The sequence below is a fragment of the Acartia tonsa genome, chromosome 7, assembly GCF_053477335.1.
Source record: "Acartia tonsa isolate MP-2025a chromosome 7, ASM5347733v1, whole genome shotgun sequence".
NCBI classification, from domain to species: domain Eukaryota; kingdom Metazoa; phylum Arthropoda; class Copepoda; order Calanoida; family Acartiidae; genus Acartia; species Acartia tonsa.
The window spans coordinates 28,495,587-28,512,265 of record NC_137266.1 but is presented as its reverse complement, the minus strand read 5'-3'; the positions used below and the strand labels follow the sequence as shown (position 1 = coordinate 28,512,265).

Genomic DNA, 16,679 nt, shown 5'->3' with positions numbered 1-16,679 from the left:
CAAGTTCATTAAATTTGATAATAAATATGAAAGAACTAAAGAGCCTGTTTTATAAAAGGAACAATAAAAACTTTAACAATAAGTCTATTTTAATTTAGTTTTAATATTTTCTTTAGAATTCATATATATTGTCTAAAACATATATTATCATAAAATATCAATTCACTAAAAAACTGTACTATGATTATTTGGAGTCACATTTTTTATAAAATTAACTTGGAATGGTGTCGGCACCCTCTCCCACAATAGTTATTAACATTCTACGGACCAATGAGAAGCTACGCTGTAAAGGAGAAACATATCGATTCAGCGGTTAGTGAAATCCTTCGGTCACCTAAACATCCTGTTACTCTTTTATAAGGATAAACAATTACTCTTGTATTCTAAGAGTGACATCAAAAGTTGAGCGATGTTATAGGAGAGGCTGGGAGCGAAGTCATTCATTTAAGTTTAAAGTACAAAGAAACTACGTAAATTACATTATTTTTAGCATTTCCTTATTATTTTAATTTAAATTTTATTTCATGAAATATCACTGTGCCCTTTCAAATGCTTTGTTTTAATTTAAGAATAGGTTTACTGTACAAGTCTAAACAACTTATTCAAAATTTAACAGTACTATTCAATTGTTTTATTTTCTTTTTTGACAATTCTTATATTGAGTATATGGCATTTGTTATAAATGCTCAAGGCTGATGTATTATATACATGATGATGTATGTATGCTTTATTTTCCTGATATTTATATCGACATTATTGACAGTTAAGTCGACAGTCTGTTATTGCAATACGATGACGGTGTTATTCTTAATTAACCTATCCCTGTAGATTTCGTGTTTTACTATCCCCGACTTTCTCTGTTGTATGCCACAATGATGTAATTGTTCTCTAGATATCTGGTCAAGATAGACAGATAGACAGTAAAAGATTATAAATATAAATAATAAATGATCTATAATCGGTAATGTAGTTAGCTGTAGCTAAATATCTCTGTAGCGGCTAAACAAAAATATTTGTGCTTCTCAGTAAAGCATTTTGTTAGTTTTAAGTTATTCTAAAATATTTTAAAAAGAAATAAAGCATACCTTACTATAAAATTTGTAGAATATATCTTAAAACGTCTTGGCTGTTTGATTCTCCTGTCCAGAAAAGCTTCTGAATATGTTTTTGGCTATTTTTTTAAAGTTTAGACACCTCTCAATCCTCCTTAAATAAATTCTATTTTTTTTGTCTGTAGCTGAAGGTTTTAGTGCCAATTAAAACGATTGATTTTTCCCTGTAAAGGAAGCTTCACATAGATCCTGGGGTGGAATATATACCCCTGGATGCTAAGGCGCTGCCGATAATAGGTTTAAAGGCAGTAGAATATTAATAGAAAAAAAGCAGTTGAATGAAACATGAAAAGGCTAAGTAAAGAAATAACGTCAAACATGTTTGATTAAAATGCAGTTTCTGATAAATTAAATAAAATCAAATAAATTACTCACCAATGTTTTAAAGAGCGCAGCTATTCACATTTAAGGTATGTTAAAATGTAATAATTTTATTCGAGAAAGAAAGAAAATTTCAGTTTTTTCATATGGATATTTTTGTCTTAATATTTTCTTCATATTTATCATTACTATTCTTTTTAGTAATTCTATAGTTCGAAATTAATGCTCCTAAATACATCTCAGCAGGCATCAAAATTTGTGTGAAGATTTGTATGTCCATCTTTTATTATTTTGTCCGTCTGCCACTCTGTTGTGATCCTTTTTTAGTTCCATATTACACTTGTTATGATCTAGAATTATGTAGCTTATATTATACTAGCAGCTTCGCCCCTAGCCTCTAGGGGTTTTGTCGCATGAGGTTTAATCAACTTTTTTTTGTGTTATTTAGATTTTAAAAGATAAAGTAAAATGGGGGGAGGAAGGGTATTTTTAATTTTCTTGGGGGTTGGGGGTGTCCCATCCCCCAAGAAAATAGCTTAAAACCATCCCAGGACCAATATGTATATTCCCTGAATAGTAGAGCCCAATCGGTTCAGTGGTTACTGAGATCTTAAGCTTCAGACAGACAGACGGACAGATAGACAGACAGACAGACAGGAGACATCGTACTACTTTGTAATATAGATTTTTGCTTCACTACTAATGTACATAATTGTCCTTGTTACTCTGAGTAACATGACATTACAGATGTAAATAAACAAGAATGAAAATGTTATTCAAATACGCAGCCTTTGCCATATATAAAACTAGTGGCTACGCCCCCAGCCTCTAGGGTCTCTGTATTCAAAGAGCTAGAAAAATAGCGTACAACAATCCCAAGACATAAATCTGAAAATATAATAGTCTAAAACCATGACACAAGCTATTTTAAGCTTACCTAAAAGGAGAACCCAATCGGTTCAGCAGTTATTGAGATCTTAGGCTTCAGACAAAAACCTTTACTACAATATATAATAGGATATTCTATGGGGTTGAAATTTAGGAATCTTTAAAATGAACAATATGAAAAGGACAAACAGACATATCATCACAGTTAAGTTGAAGAGTAACTCCGCTACTAAAAATGTGTACGTTCATAGATCGATAACGTAAGTAAAACATCTCATTAAATCATAAAAATATCAAAACTTCAAAACATGTCCTAGGGAGACGGGGAAAAAAGATGAGATTGGTGGAAATTTCTGAAGTTTAGCAATGATAGGGGAAATAATTCTGTAAAGCAAACTATTAAACATTGACATAGAATTGAATTAAAAGGTCACTTTTCATTAAAATCCCTGTCGAGCCAATCCCTTGCAGGGTGCCCTAACCTTGCAGTATCTATACCTGCGGCGTCCTACTTACCATGATAGTAACCCAGTTCCCGATATAACTTAACCCCCCTTAATTTTAAAGTTATTTAAAAATCAGGGGGGGGGGGGGTTCTGTGCTTGTTTAAGAGATATTCTTCAGAGGAAAGCTATTTTAACCTTAACTTATTTATTATTTGTTGATATAAATAATGTTCACAAGAGTTTAGCTATGACAACTATTATTTATTCCCTTTAGTGGACGTAAACCTTTGAAATTGCCAAACGGCAGAAATTACTTCTAAATATATATATATATGACAGGGTTTATAAGAATATGTGTGCATGTCTGTGGCAGGCTGACCTTCAAAGCTAAAGCTAGAATGCTTTCAATCAACTTTTACAACTTAAGTTATCATCTAATTCTACAATCATAAGCCCAGTAAGCCTAACTATTTAATATTTTGTAATATTAAATGTTGTATTGACAATTTTCTGACATTCTAATTAAACTTATGTATCTTATAATTTTATTTTACTTAACCTTTTTTTAGAGACACTGTGAAGACATTTTAAAACAGCGACTTACAGTAAACATTGAAAGTATTTCTGCTAAATCACCAAACTAATGTTTAATAAGATATTTTCATGGATTTTAACTAAATAGTACATAATGAGCTTCCTATTCAATTATACTACTAGCGGTTTCGCCTCTATCATCTAGAAGGGAAGGGTAGAAAAATAGCCTGAAACCAATTCAAGACTTAAATATGAAATACAAATACAAACCATCCCAGGACCTATGTGAAGCTTCCCTTATGGAAAACCCAATTATTTATAAAAATCTTAAGCAACAGACAAAAAACCTTATGTTTAAATTTTATGATGTTAATGTTCAAAATTTGCTATTTTGTATCAACACTTAAATTGCTTTAGTCAAGCTAGGTTTGCAAGGATAAAATAAAATTCGCAAAATAGCGTAGGTATTAATAAATATTTTTGAAAACAAATAATTGAAAATTCTTATAATATTCTTTTAACCATTAAAGTTGTGTATTTGTTGTTCCTTGATCGTATTCATCAACAACTAACCCTTTGTAGTCTCAAAGGATTATCATAAATTTTTTTTGTGGTCTTTGAATGGCCAAGAAATTCCTCCTACTCATACTTTTAACGTCTTTTGCCAGTTTTTATCTACTCTGTTCTAGTATTTGTTTTTATGATATTAAATTCTTAGCAGTCTGTTTCAGCATGAATCTTACTTTGAAAACTCTGGCCTTTGCAACGCTTTTGATACATTGTTTTTATATGTCTCAGTTGTAAACAATTTTGACTTGTCTTAATCATATGTTACATAAGAGCTCTATAATGGCTAAAGCTGGTACTTTTTAGTAGAGCTTCATTTTAACTTAAGCTATACTTAAAATGCAATTTTTATCATAAAGTGGGAGATTTTTTTATCCTACACTTGCAAGATAAGAAAATCTGCAGAAGAATTTTACACATTTTTACATTTCTAAAAAGCTGTCAATTTTATTACCCTAGTAAAGTATGGACGAATGCAAACTATAGAAATTTAATTCATTGCAGAAAAGAGACAAATTATATAGAAAATAAATAGTAAAATGGAAAAGACAATGCTATATGTTATGTATGTATCATCGGTATTTAAACTTTTTGAAAGTATACAATAAAATGTTTGTAGGCTTTTCTAGAAGTTTTTTACCAGTATGTCTGTCACTGTCTCTGATTTATTTTTATAGCTTTATGAGACAATTATTGCACAATAATGGACCTGGCTACTCGAAGTAAGTTATGGGACGGGCTATTTTTGTTTGCTGATATCACAAGCTATTTTCTGAGCAGGCCTACTCTTTAATTAACTAAAAGAGTTTGGACACAAGGACATCCAAGCTTTTTTTGAGAAGGGTAAAATGAGAGGTTTCAAAGGTTCAAGATGGGTAATCTAATGTATATCTTAAAAATTTTAGGGGTTAAAATGAGGGGTTTCAAATTTTATCCCCCCCCGCCCCCCTTTTTAATTAAATGTTCTACTAGCATAAGCAGGTAGCCTCGCTACTTTTGACATTATTGTTCCTTGTTAATTTAATGTTTACAAATATTTGACCTTTATCTTTATGAGATTCATTTAGGTTTATTTTTTATCCTTATGAGTTCATTTTGGGTTTTATTTTTGCAACGCTTGTTAACATTTATGTTCTTAATTTTTTTCGTAATTTGTTACTTTTTTTACATTTTCTATACATTTTAAGTTGGTTAAGTCATATTTAAAAAGAGTAGGATAGAAGATACAAATAACAAGAAGATTTGATAAAAAAGCCATATTAAATTACAAAATTTTCTATTAATTGCACTTTCATTTTAGTGCCCTACCTACCAATATTTCGAGTAGCTTCTCAACTAACTATTAATATAATTACGTCATTTATGAGACATTATAACTACTTAAATAACACGAAAATTACTTTTTCTTCTACTCTAATTATTTTTCAAATAATGAAAAAGAAAAGTTCTATTAATAATCATTTCTAAAAATATAGTATTGTTATGTAATTTGTAAAGTTTTAAAAGTATATGTTCAAAATAAAATAAAAATCCTTGCATAATTGCATATCAAAAACTTGCTTAAAACTTTATTTTCAAAGTCAGAATTGTTCGTAGTAATAATTTTTTTTTAAACAGGCAACCTAATATTTTTGCAATACGTAAAAAATTAAGTTTATAAATTGCAGAGATTATGAAATGTCTAAATTTGTTGTGCAGAAAGTAAATTTCTGCAATGCTAACACCATAGAAAAGTATTCTAAATACAAATTTCAACGCGTTCGGTTATTGATATATTTGTTGACCACACCGCGCCATGCTAAAGACGTAAATAATAGTATCTACTGCTGCTGTGTCAAGGAATTAAAATAGTATTAATAGCCAGGCCTAGGGAATGTATGTGCTAAGAAACAGACACAACTAATTATAATTTAAAATTATAAATACTAACATTACAAAACTGCTATTTTTTAGAACATTTATCTTAATTTAGGTTAGATAAAAGTTGAAAATCTTTTTTTTCTGACTTTTATAGATAAAACATTTGCATTAGATTTTAGATATGCTTTCACTATGCTTCTTACTATTTAATTAATTAACATTCTACTTTATTTACATTTACTAGTAAGGATAAAAGGATACTAAAATTATCACTATTAGAACAAAATGTATTTTGGTACATTTTATTTTTAATGAAAATAATAAAATAAGTACACTTATACAATACTTTAGTTTTGACTAAGGGTGAAAGAGAGAGAAAAATTCAGATCATGGAAAGAAAACAATGCAGATGTATTCGTCTTTTTTTCACATTAGCTTTAGATAGGTTGTTTTAGGGTTAGGTAAATGTTAATGATTGCCCCGCAGGTTGAAGAAATAGACCCCGCAGGGTCAGAGCCCCTCGCAGGGGCTAGGAATAGAAAAAAAGCTACTGTGAAAATATGACACCAGCTACTTCGTTTTCTTCTTTCCATGTTCCATAAATTCTTTAGCTTGCATCATACATACACTAGGCTGTATTTTATTTTGAAACATTCTAATAAGTTATTTATTCCGCCATCCCTGACATTTTAATTTGCATTTCCTAGCCTAGTTGTTTACTTTTTCTGGCGTCAAGAATCTTAAATTGTTTTTATATCAAATTTGCAATGAATATTTCTCATATTATATCAGTTCTATCTAAGAGCCTTTTAAACGTTAGGTAATGTTTTTAATAGGTAAGAGCTAGGGCTCTAAAAGGAAGAAAAGTTATAAACAGTAAACATCTTTTAAAAAAGAAAACTCCATTTTTAAAATGAAATAGGAAAAAATTTGTTTGATTGAACTGAAAATTTACAAGGTAAATCCATATTCTAAGATTGAAAAGTATATAGATAAACCTACCCTAACACAGGTTTGCCTACGTAATAATGGGTAAGTCCTCAATTATACTTAACAAAAATAAGAATATCTAAGGTCATATAAATTAGCAACCTAAACCTTCATTTATAATAATAATCTTTGTTGACATTACAAATTTTACGAGTCATTTCTACCTTAATTAAAGTTGTTCTTACTGTAAATTTTCAGTAGCACAGCTACATTACAAGTAGGGTTTGATAGATAGAAATAGTAACTGAATTTAAAAAAAATAATATTTTTTATGTTTTTAACTGATCTTAAAAATTGAAATCTTTCATTTTAAATATCAAATTGCAAATCATTAAAGATTTGAATTTATTAACCCAGTGATGTCAAAGTTCTCAAATTTTTTGCTTGACCGAAATTAAAATCTGAAATTTTCTATTATTGTATTTTACATTTGCTTAATATAGTTTCTCGTATTCATTCGGATCCGGTGGACAGGAACCGGTTCTCAACCTCGGGGCTAAAAAAAACTCGATTTAATCTCATAATTGTACATTCTATATCTGCAGAAAGCTGTTTATAATACGATGCGAGAAATAACTATTAATATTTTCTAAATTGGAAGTTTAAACTATTTCAAAGTTTATTTAATTTTAGAACATAGTAGGTAGATGGTAAAATACTTGCGCGTTTTTGTTGTACGTTTTATGGACATGACTGTCCTTGTTTCACCTGAATGGTCATAAATTTTAGACAACAAAATGTCCTTTAAAGCTAAACTAACAATGCAGCTCGAAATATGTCAAAAATGCATATTATTATCCTCTGATGCGTGCACAGGAATTATTTTACTGTACAAATTTTCTTTGTGGTATATAAATTGTATGCACTTTTAAATTAAAGCTTATTCAGCGTTAAGTTTATATTTTTAAGCCATTTGTTACCTAATTTAGCCCAAATAAAAAAAAAAGTATTCAACAATACCACCTATTTTTAGAAAATTTCTAAACTACATTTGAATTTTTTATGGGCACAGCTACTTTTTACTTTTTGCTTTTCAAATTACATCAAATTTTGCGGGTTTAACCAATGTTAAATGGTCATAATTGTCCTATTACTTATCATGTTTTGTGTGTGGATTATGGTCAAGATTTTTTTCTTAATCTATTTTAAAAGTTGTTAGTTAAACTCAGTGTGAATTTGACAAATTTAGCCCAAGTGGAAAGAAAAGTAAAAAAGATTTATAGTGTTTTGCTTAATGTTTATTTTTAGCTTCAAGCAATAATTCTTACAAACATATTCTTTTTTTAAATTATGAGTCCGATATTAAAATGCTTTTTTTTCATAACCGCCAAATAAATGTTTCTTAACTTGTTTTGCAACTAGCTAGCTTGAAATCTGTAGGTTGAATCATAATTAAATTGTATTCAAACTTTTCAAAACAATTTTTTCTTCTAAAAATGATTTATTTAATGTAACATAATTGGGTTGGAGATTAGTTTTTGTTTCATTAATCTATCCCTTAATCCAACATTGAATCCTACTATTGGTTTCGGTTTGAAAAATTAATTCAATATAAAGGCATCGCAATTTGAATTACTCTTTTGAATAATCCTTAATTTTCTGTAAGGTTTTTGATATTTCTGTTTTATTTAATCTTATTTGTCCCAAAAAATTGTCCTTAAATTGTGTATACGTGGCAAAACTGTTTATTTATACTGGGTTTTGTGTAATTGAACATAAACAATATATTTTTCTTGTTTTTCAACTCCCAATAGTTCAGGGTCATGCAATTTTAAACTTACTCTTTTTCCCAAAACATTGCAGATAGGTTTCAGCTAAATTTCATAATATTTACTTTAAAAAACTTTTTTTGCACTCATTGATTCTAAATACCAATTGAAGTGAAAAATAACATATTTTCTAAAATTCTAAAGAATGCTGCGATTATTAAGTCAATATAGTAGCTAGATTATAAAATTCTAAAATCGATGCTCCAAAAGTCTGAAAAAGGGACTTTCATAACAAAATTATATGGTTTCCAGGTGTGAAAAATTTTGACATAAAAATTATAAATCTTATTTTCTAAACAATGTAATAAAATGAATAGCATTTCCAATACTGAAAAATCATGTAACGCATCGTATTACAGTCAATTTTCCACCAAAATAAAAACCCTGCGGCCCTCGGGGCTAGGAAAATTGGTTCTAATCTTATAATTTTGTATTTCAATTTCCTCAAGCTGTCTATAATACGATGAAATAAATAATTATTCCAGTGAATTTTTTAACAAAATTAGCTATCTATAGTTTACATCTATGTATCTCTCTTTATTCATAAACTAGCGGCTACGCCCCCTAGATGCCTCTAGGGGCACTTAAGGAGGAGAGAGTCGAATTTCATAACCCAATTTCTTATTTTAGATTTTTAAAAAAAGTAAAAAAAATTGGGGAGGGGTGAAATTTTTTTTTTTGGGGGGGGGGGAGCCACCGCCCCCACATCTTTAATTTAAGATAAATTTTATTTTTAAATTTCGGGGATTGGGGGTACTTCACCACCCAAGAAAATAGTTATAACTTATGAGAAGCTACCCTGTTAAGGAGAACCAGATCGATTCAGCGGTTAGCGAGATCCTTCGGTACAGACACACAAACACACAGACATCCTGTTACTTTAGTATAAGGATATCTATGTAAATGTATATTATGTATCTATATCTATTTGACTTATTGTGTGTATATTTAGAACTGCCTGAAGGCCATGGGTAAGAAGTTCCACCCTGAATGTTTCAACTGTGCTTACTGTGGAAAACTTTTCTCCAATTCTCCATTCTATCTGGAGGACGGACTACCATATTGTGAAGAAGGTACGCATAGAAATAGATGAATTTGTAGATGAATAGATAAATGAATGGATAGATGAATTTAAAGATGAATGGATAGATGAATTTGATGAATAGATGAATATAAAGATGAATTTATGGATGAATGAATAGATGAATAGATAGATGAATGTATAGATGAATTCATAGATAAATTTAAAGATGATTGATTAGATAAATTATAGATGAATTAATAGATGAATGGATAGACGAATTGATAGATAAATGGATAGATAGATATAGATAGATGAATGAAGAATTGAATGGATATATGAATGAATAGATTAATGTATAGATGAATAAATAGTTGAATAGATAGTTAAATGGATAGATGAATAAAATGATGAATTCATGGATTCTTTTAAAGATGAATGGATAGATAAATGGACAGATGAGTTTAAAGATGAAATGATAGATGAATGGATAGATGATTTTATAGATGAATATAAAGATGAATTTATGGATGAATGAATAGATGAATAGATAGATGAATGTATAGATGAATTCATAGATTGATTCAAAAATGAATTAATAGATAAATTTAAAGATGATTGATTAGATAAATTATAGATGAATTAATAGATGAATGGATAGATGAATTGATAGATAAATGGATAGAAAGATATGGATGGATGAATGGATTTATGAATGAATAGATGAATGTATAGATTCATTTAAAGATGAATGGATAGATGAATGGACAGATGAATTTAAAGATGAAATGATAGCTGAATGAATAGATGAATTTGATGATGAATTTATAGATGAATATAAAGATGAATTTATGGACGAATGAATAGATGAATGAATAGATAAATAGATAGATGAATTCATAGATAATTTTAAAGATGATTGATGTGATAAATTATAGATTAATTGATAGATAAATGGATAGATAAATATGGATGGATGAATGGGAATTGAATGGATATATGAATAAATAGATGAATGTATAGATGAATTTATAGATGAATGTATAGTTGAATGAATAGATGAATAGATAGATGAATTCATAGATGAATTTAAAGATGAATGGATAGATGAATGGACAGATGCATTTAAAGATGAAATGATAGATGAAAGGATAGCTGAATGAAAAGATGAATGAATAGATGCATGGAAAGATAAATGAATAGGGGAATGGATAGATGAATGGATAGATAAATGGATATATGAATGAATAGATAAATGAATAGATGCATGTATTGATGAATGGATATATGAATGGATAGATATATGGATATATGAATTGATAGATGAATTGATAGATAAATGGATAGATGAATGGATTGTTGATATATGATATATGAATTGCTGAAAGTACAAATTAATGCTTAAATAGATGAATTAATAAATGTATTGGTAAACAATAGATAAACAACAAAAAATTTAAATGTATCAATAAATTTTTTAAATTGTGTTTTTTCTAAAATCTATTTATATTGCGTCATAAACTATGATGAAATGTACAAAATTTAATTTTATATATTTAAATGTTTAAAATACATGAAAAATAACATGTTAAGCTGCTATCAAAGTGTGTATTGTTTATGTCAAAAACACTTTTTTTTAAACCAGAAGTCTAAGATTAAAATTTTATGAATTCTTTTTAGTTTAAAGAAAAGTCTTTTAATATATTATTTTGAAAGTACTTATTGATTTAACAGCTAAGACAAAAGAATTAAATTCTTTGAAAATCAGATATTGTAAATCTTATTGTCTTATTATCAAAAAATGCAATTTTTACACCGGTGCATTTTGCTGCACTTTTAAAAAGTACAATGCAAAAAGTGTTTTTTAAATGGTCATTTTTGTTTTATAAGAATTCTGATTCTTTTAACTGGTCCTATTTACAACTAACAAACAATTACACCCTTACATTTACTAAATATATCATAATTTAGATTGGAATGAGTTGTTTACTACCAAGTGTGTGGCTTGCTGTTTCCCCATAGAGGCTGGTGACCGCTGGGTAGAGGCCATCAATAATAACTACCATTCACAGTGCTTTAACTGTACGGTAAGTCACGGGTTTCAGGAATATGGTATGGACAATAAATCAATTCCTCCTCCAACCCCCTTCCCCCCTTGAAAATATCCTCTTCTAGCAAAATCAATTTTATGAACACATTTTATTGTTCTATTGATCTCATCCAATCTTTCCTGTAAAATATTTGCTTCGAAAGGCAAAATCTAGTTTAATTTTTTGTTAGGGGGGGGGGGGAGTGGAGACGGGTATTCATTCATTGTCCATTGAAATAGTGACTGGCAAATACTATATAACTGCTGTGTATTTTATCAAATTCCTATTGGCAATTTATTACATGGTTTGATAAACTTGCACATTTCTGAGGTGTTTATTTGCTATTTTAGCTATCATTACACACACATCTATAATTTAAGTCGACATTGCATCTAAAATTATTTATAAATACTAATAACAAATTACTTTACAAAAGTACCTTTATTTTGTAGCTTTTTAAACATACCATTCATGAAAATTTGTAACCAAGGTTTGAAAACATTACATTCTTTTATTAAAATTCTCAACAATAACATACAACGTGCATTTAAACACATCTTATTTAATGTACAATGTTATATATATTTTATATAAAAAAATCTTATTAAAATTTGTTATTTCAACAAAATTTATTGTACACTAAAATGAAAAAAAAATGATGGAAGTAAACCAGAAAAAAATTGAAACATTTGATTTCATTTTTCTAGAAAGCCTTTCATTTAGGTTTACCGTTCTCGTCACATTTTAAAAACGTTTTGTAGCATAGAAGTATAAAAATGCCATTGAAAATTTTATTTTGATGATTAAAAGTTACTCCTTTCATAGAATCTTTGTCTGCCATGTTCTACAATGATCAAATACACATTTGCAAACATAGTTTATGTATGCAAGAAGTCACAAAGTATAAACAAATAAAACAGATTTATGTTTATACAATACTGACAATGTTACTTGGTTATAAAAATAGCCAATAGGAGACACATATTTAGATCTTGGCTATTGCATTATTAAGAATCAAATATCACACTTTTCTCGCATTTCTATAATACAAAGTGGAATGATGTCTGTCCGTCCGTCCGTCAGTCAGTCTGTCTATCCCTTAAGATCTCGGTAACCACTGAACCGATTCTACTCTTCAGGGTATATACCTGTTGGTCCTGTTGTGGTTCTAAGCTATTTTATTGGGGGTGGGACACCCCTAACCCCCCCAAAAATGAAAATCCCCCCCTTCCCGAAAAAATATTGTTTTTAGGCAGTTACTTCAAAATAAATGGCAGTACCAAAAATACTTAATTTTTATTTTTAATTACCTCTTGGGGAAAAAGCCCCTACAGGCTGGGGGCGAAGCCGCTAGTATATGCATAAAGTACAGGGCTCGACAGCTTCGCATAAGCCTCAAATTTTAAACCGCTTTTGTCCAAAAAATAAAATTCTGAACAGATGGATTGTCTGTTGAGGAAAAGGTTTAGACATCCAGCTGAGTTTTAAAGACATAATATGACGATTTTACTGAGGATTACACGCGGCTGCCGAGCCCTGATAAAATAAAGAAAAAAGGATGTGTGCCACTAGTTGAAAAGAGGTTTTAAAAACTACTTATAAAGAAAGAAGTGGTAACTAAAATTTTACAGCATTCGCCTAAAAAAGGATGTAAACAATTTACAGGTTTTTTAGCATTGGCCGTTTCAGTCTTTTCTTGTTTTGTATTAATACCTAAAGAGGAATCCTTTTAGATTTATGTATTTATTTTAGGTGATTCACCACACAAGAATTTCTTTTCGGATGATTTTAAATACAATTTCGTTTATATATTCCATTTAGCAATTTTTAATAAGAAAAGACCATTTAAAATCTTTTAATTTGAAGATCCTTTACACTTATTTATTAAGAATTTTCTTATATTTTCAAATGGAATTCAAAAATAATTAGAAGGATAGTTAAAGGGTCGTAGTCATAAATTGGTTTTTATCATCTTTCCTTCATCTTAACAGTTAATTGTCAATGCAAAAAGGTGTTAAAATAACCTCTTTTTATGCTTGTTAGGCTTTTTAAAGGCCTTTATTGTTTACATTGGGCTTCTAAAGGCTTTTTATTCTTATTTCTTACATAAAAAGAACAGGAACATATATTCTAAAAAAAAAAAATAGGAGAAGTTTTACTTTTATTTTTCATCTCTCAAAAGTAATCATGTTTAAAACACAATTTCTTTATTATAATTTGCTTTTATTAATATGGTAATTTTTTTGGGAATTAAAGAATAGTCGTTTCTCGTTTTTATCCCTGTATATTTTTTAGCTAAGGCTTTTTTGCTCTGATCCTTTAAGGCTTTTTACGCCTTAGATATTTTTAGACTTTACTATTAGCAATATTTCGAAAGGTCTTTGGGAAAATACGTTGCATCATAAAAAAGCTTATACTAAGCTCTCAGTCATACTTGTAGCTTCCGTATTATCAACATAACAAAACTGTTACAAATTTATAGACTACAATTTTTTTTTAAATGGTAGGGAGTTTTATACATTTTTACGATATAATCATTTCATATACAGGACTCAAATTTAGACATTTGTTAAAGATGCGTGTTTGTAGACATAGTTTCTTAGTAGTTATGACAAGCTCAAGCTTTACGTTCATGTATAACATTATGACTTGACCCATTGGATCTACTCATTATTACCTCACCCTCGCCGAGGTGTGTAGATGTCCCAAATTGAAAGCGTTACCAATGAACTACGACGTCCCCTACTCTAATAAAAGTATCTAATTTATTAATTATTATTTTTCAGTTATTATGTATTATTATTTTTTTCAGTTGTGTAAGAAGAATTTGGAGGGTCAGAGTTTCTTTGTCAAGGGCGGCAAACCTTTCTGCAAGGGCCATGCAAAAATTTAAATAAATTTCATAAAAATTTCAATGATTTTAATGTAAGATAAATTAAAATTTGTAGCAAATTAAATAAAAATTTATATTTCGGTCGCCATATTAAATTATCTATGCAAATTTTTTTTAACATGCCAATTAATTTAAATCCTTTCATTAAAATCTTAATTTAATATTAAAAAAGTATTCAATATATTACAATATATATATATCATATTTACATAAAATATATTATATATTAATTTATTTAAATCAAAAGTATTGTTTGTTATGTTTAAATTATTTTAATTAATAATTGTTAACATAAACTAATTCTAGTCTTCTTTAATTTATTATTAATTTTATAAATTTACTGAAAGCCCCTGGCATTTTCTGCTTATTTATTTATTATTTTTTATTTTTACTTCAAAAAAAATATTGTATTATTTTTAGTTATTGCATATAAACAAGTAAAAAACTAACAAAAAATTAAATTAAAAAGCCAATTTTTAGCCCCAAAGGCAGTAAAAATTTTGTTATTATCTATTAGTGTGTATTTTAAAAATTAACATTTCTAATTGTAAAAATTTATTTATCTGTATTTTATAATTTTAATAAGAGTCGTGTCCCAAATAATTAAATAACATCAAATATTAGATATTTTAATTGTAAAATACAAATAATTAAAGATGTATTATCGTAAATAAAAAATCATAGAAAATATGTGTTTTTAATATTTGTTTATTAATTTGTAGGTGATGTAGCTACTCTATATTTAGTCTAAATACTGTATGCTGTTTCTCGTTTAAAGATATTTATTAAATACTAAATTTAATCATTCTATGAAAAAAATTAAATCTATTCAATATTGTTATTGATCGTTCTTTAAAGACAAAAGACTACTTGCGCCTTTTTAAGACCTAGATATTTTCCTACTCATATTTTCAATGTTACATATTGGATACAGGCAGGGAGGGGACATTGGGCTGTTTATTACGCTAGTACCCAAAGTTTAATTATACCGTTATCTGACAAAGCCCGAATTGTGTCAAAAATTATTCTTGTGACGTCATAAAAATGAGGCAGATAAGAGGAGAAGTGGGAAAGAAATCTTCTAAAAAAAATTGGATAATCCCTCATTTTTATGACGTCTCTTGGATCCTTTTTACACAATTTAGGCTTTGTCCCGTTATCTTATTCGTTGGCCCAACAACTTTCGTGACTTTTATTAAATTTTGACTGGTTTGATTATTAAGTTCAGTGTTCAAACGTTTCAACCACTATTCTAAATCCTCAGAAGGGGGACTTTTGTGTTTCATCATTGGGGGTGAACATCAATTTATCGACCATTGTCTTATCTATTTAGGTCCCTGCCATAGATTGTTAATTCTTTTGTCTCTAAATGTACAGTCTTAAAATGTTTAAAAACTATTCATTAATTATAAACAATTAATAAAATACATATATTAATTTTTTAGTAACCACTTCTCATTGTTCGTTTAAATGAGAGAAAGGAAAATCAAAATAAAAGAAAATGACAAGAATGATCAGCATTCATATGTAGTTAGCTTTCAAAATTCAGATGAGTTAGATTAATTAAGCTGAGAATAGTTTAAAAGCTACTACAGATATCACTTCAAGATAACATCAACATAATGATCCTTGTATAAATGCAAAAGGATCTGTGTCTGTCTGTTTGTGTTACTAAGGATCTTGCTAATCACTGAAGTAATAGGGTTCTCCATCCAACCTGATGATTATTTTAACAGATTGACGGACAGATATTTGTAATTATAGAAGAATTTCATTATAATAAATAAGTTTTAAAATATACCTTGAGTATAGGTGAATAATACCAATTTCTAACATTTTTTGAAAAAAAACACTACTTAGAAGTAAAAATCATAACTGATATATTTTCATTTATTCGTGTTAATAATAATTCATATTACCTAATTTCATAAAATTTAAGGCACTACATTGAAATAAATAACAAAACCAATTTTCAATTTAGGTGCAGTTTGACTTCAATGAAGCATTTGATAGCAGTGTCGTCCCTTTTTTATAGGTATTTACGAGATTCTACCAGCGACTGTGGCGTAGCACGTAGCGCATTCGCCCGACATCGCGTCATAACTATAGACGTTAAAAATAGTTCCTGCTGTTGCTATGTCAGGTGCGGGACATAAATTTAGAGTGGTGGGAATACCTTGGCCCAAAA

General features: G+C 28.7%; 1 protein-coding gene across 22 annotated transcripts in view; it reads left to right on the top strand.

Annotated features, from left to right (window-relative positions):
- Nucleotides 1-15,178, top strand: part of Zasp52 (Z band alternatively spliced PDZ-motif protein 52) — a 74,499-nt gene extending 59,321 nt beyond the window's left edge. For all 22 annotated transcript variants that reach the window (XM_080168128.1, XM_080168124.1, XM_080168129.1 and 19 more), the window contains 3 exons: nt 9,440-9,560; nt 11,480-11,595; nt 14,411-15,178. In XM_080168128.1, coding sequence (XP_080024254.1) covers nt 9,440-9,560; nt 11,480-11,595; nt 14,411-14,491 — 318 coding nt within the window. In that variant the 3' untranslated portion in view covers nt 14,492-15,178. The remainder of the gene's footprint in view (nt 1-9,439; nt 9,561-11,479; nt 11,596-14,410) is intronic.
- The last annotated feature ends 1,501 nt before the right edge of the window (nt 15,179-16,679 follow it).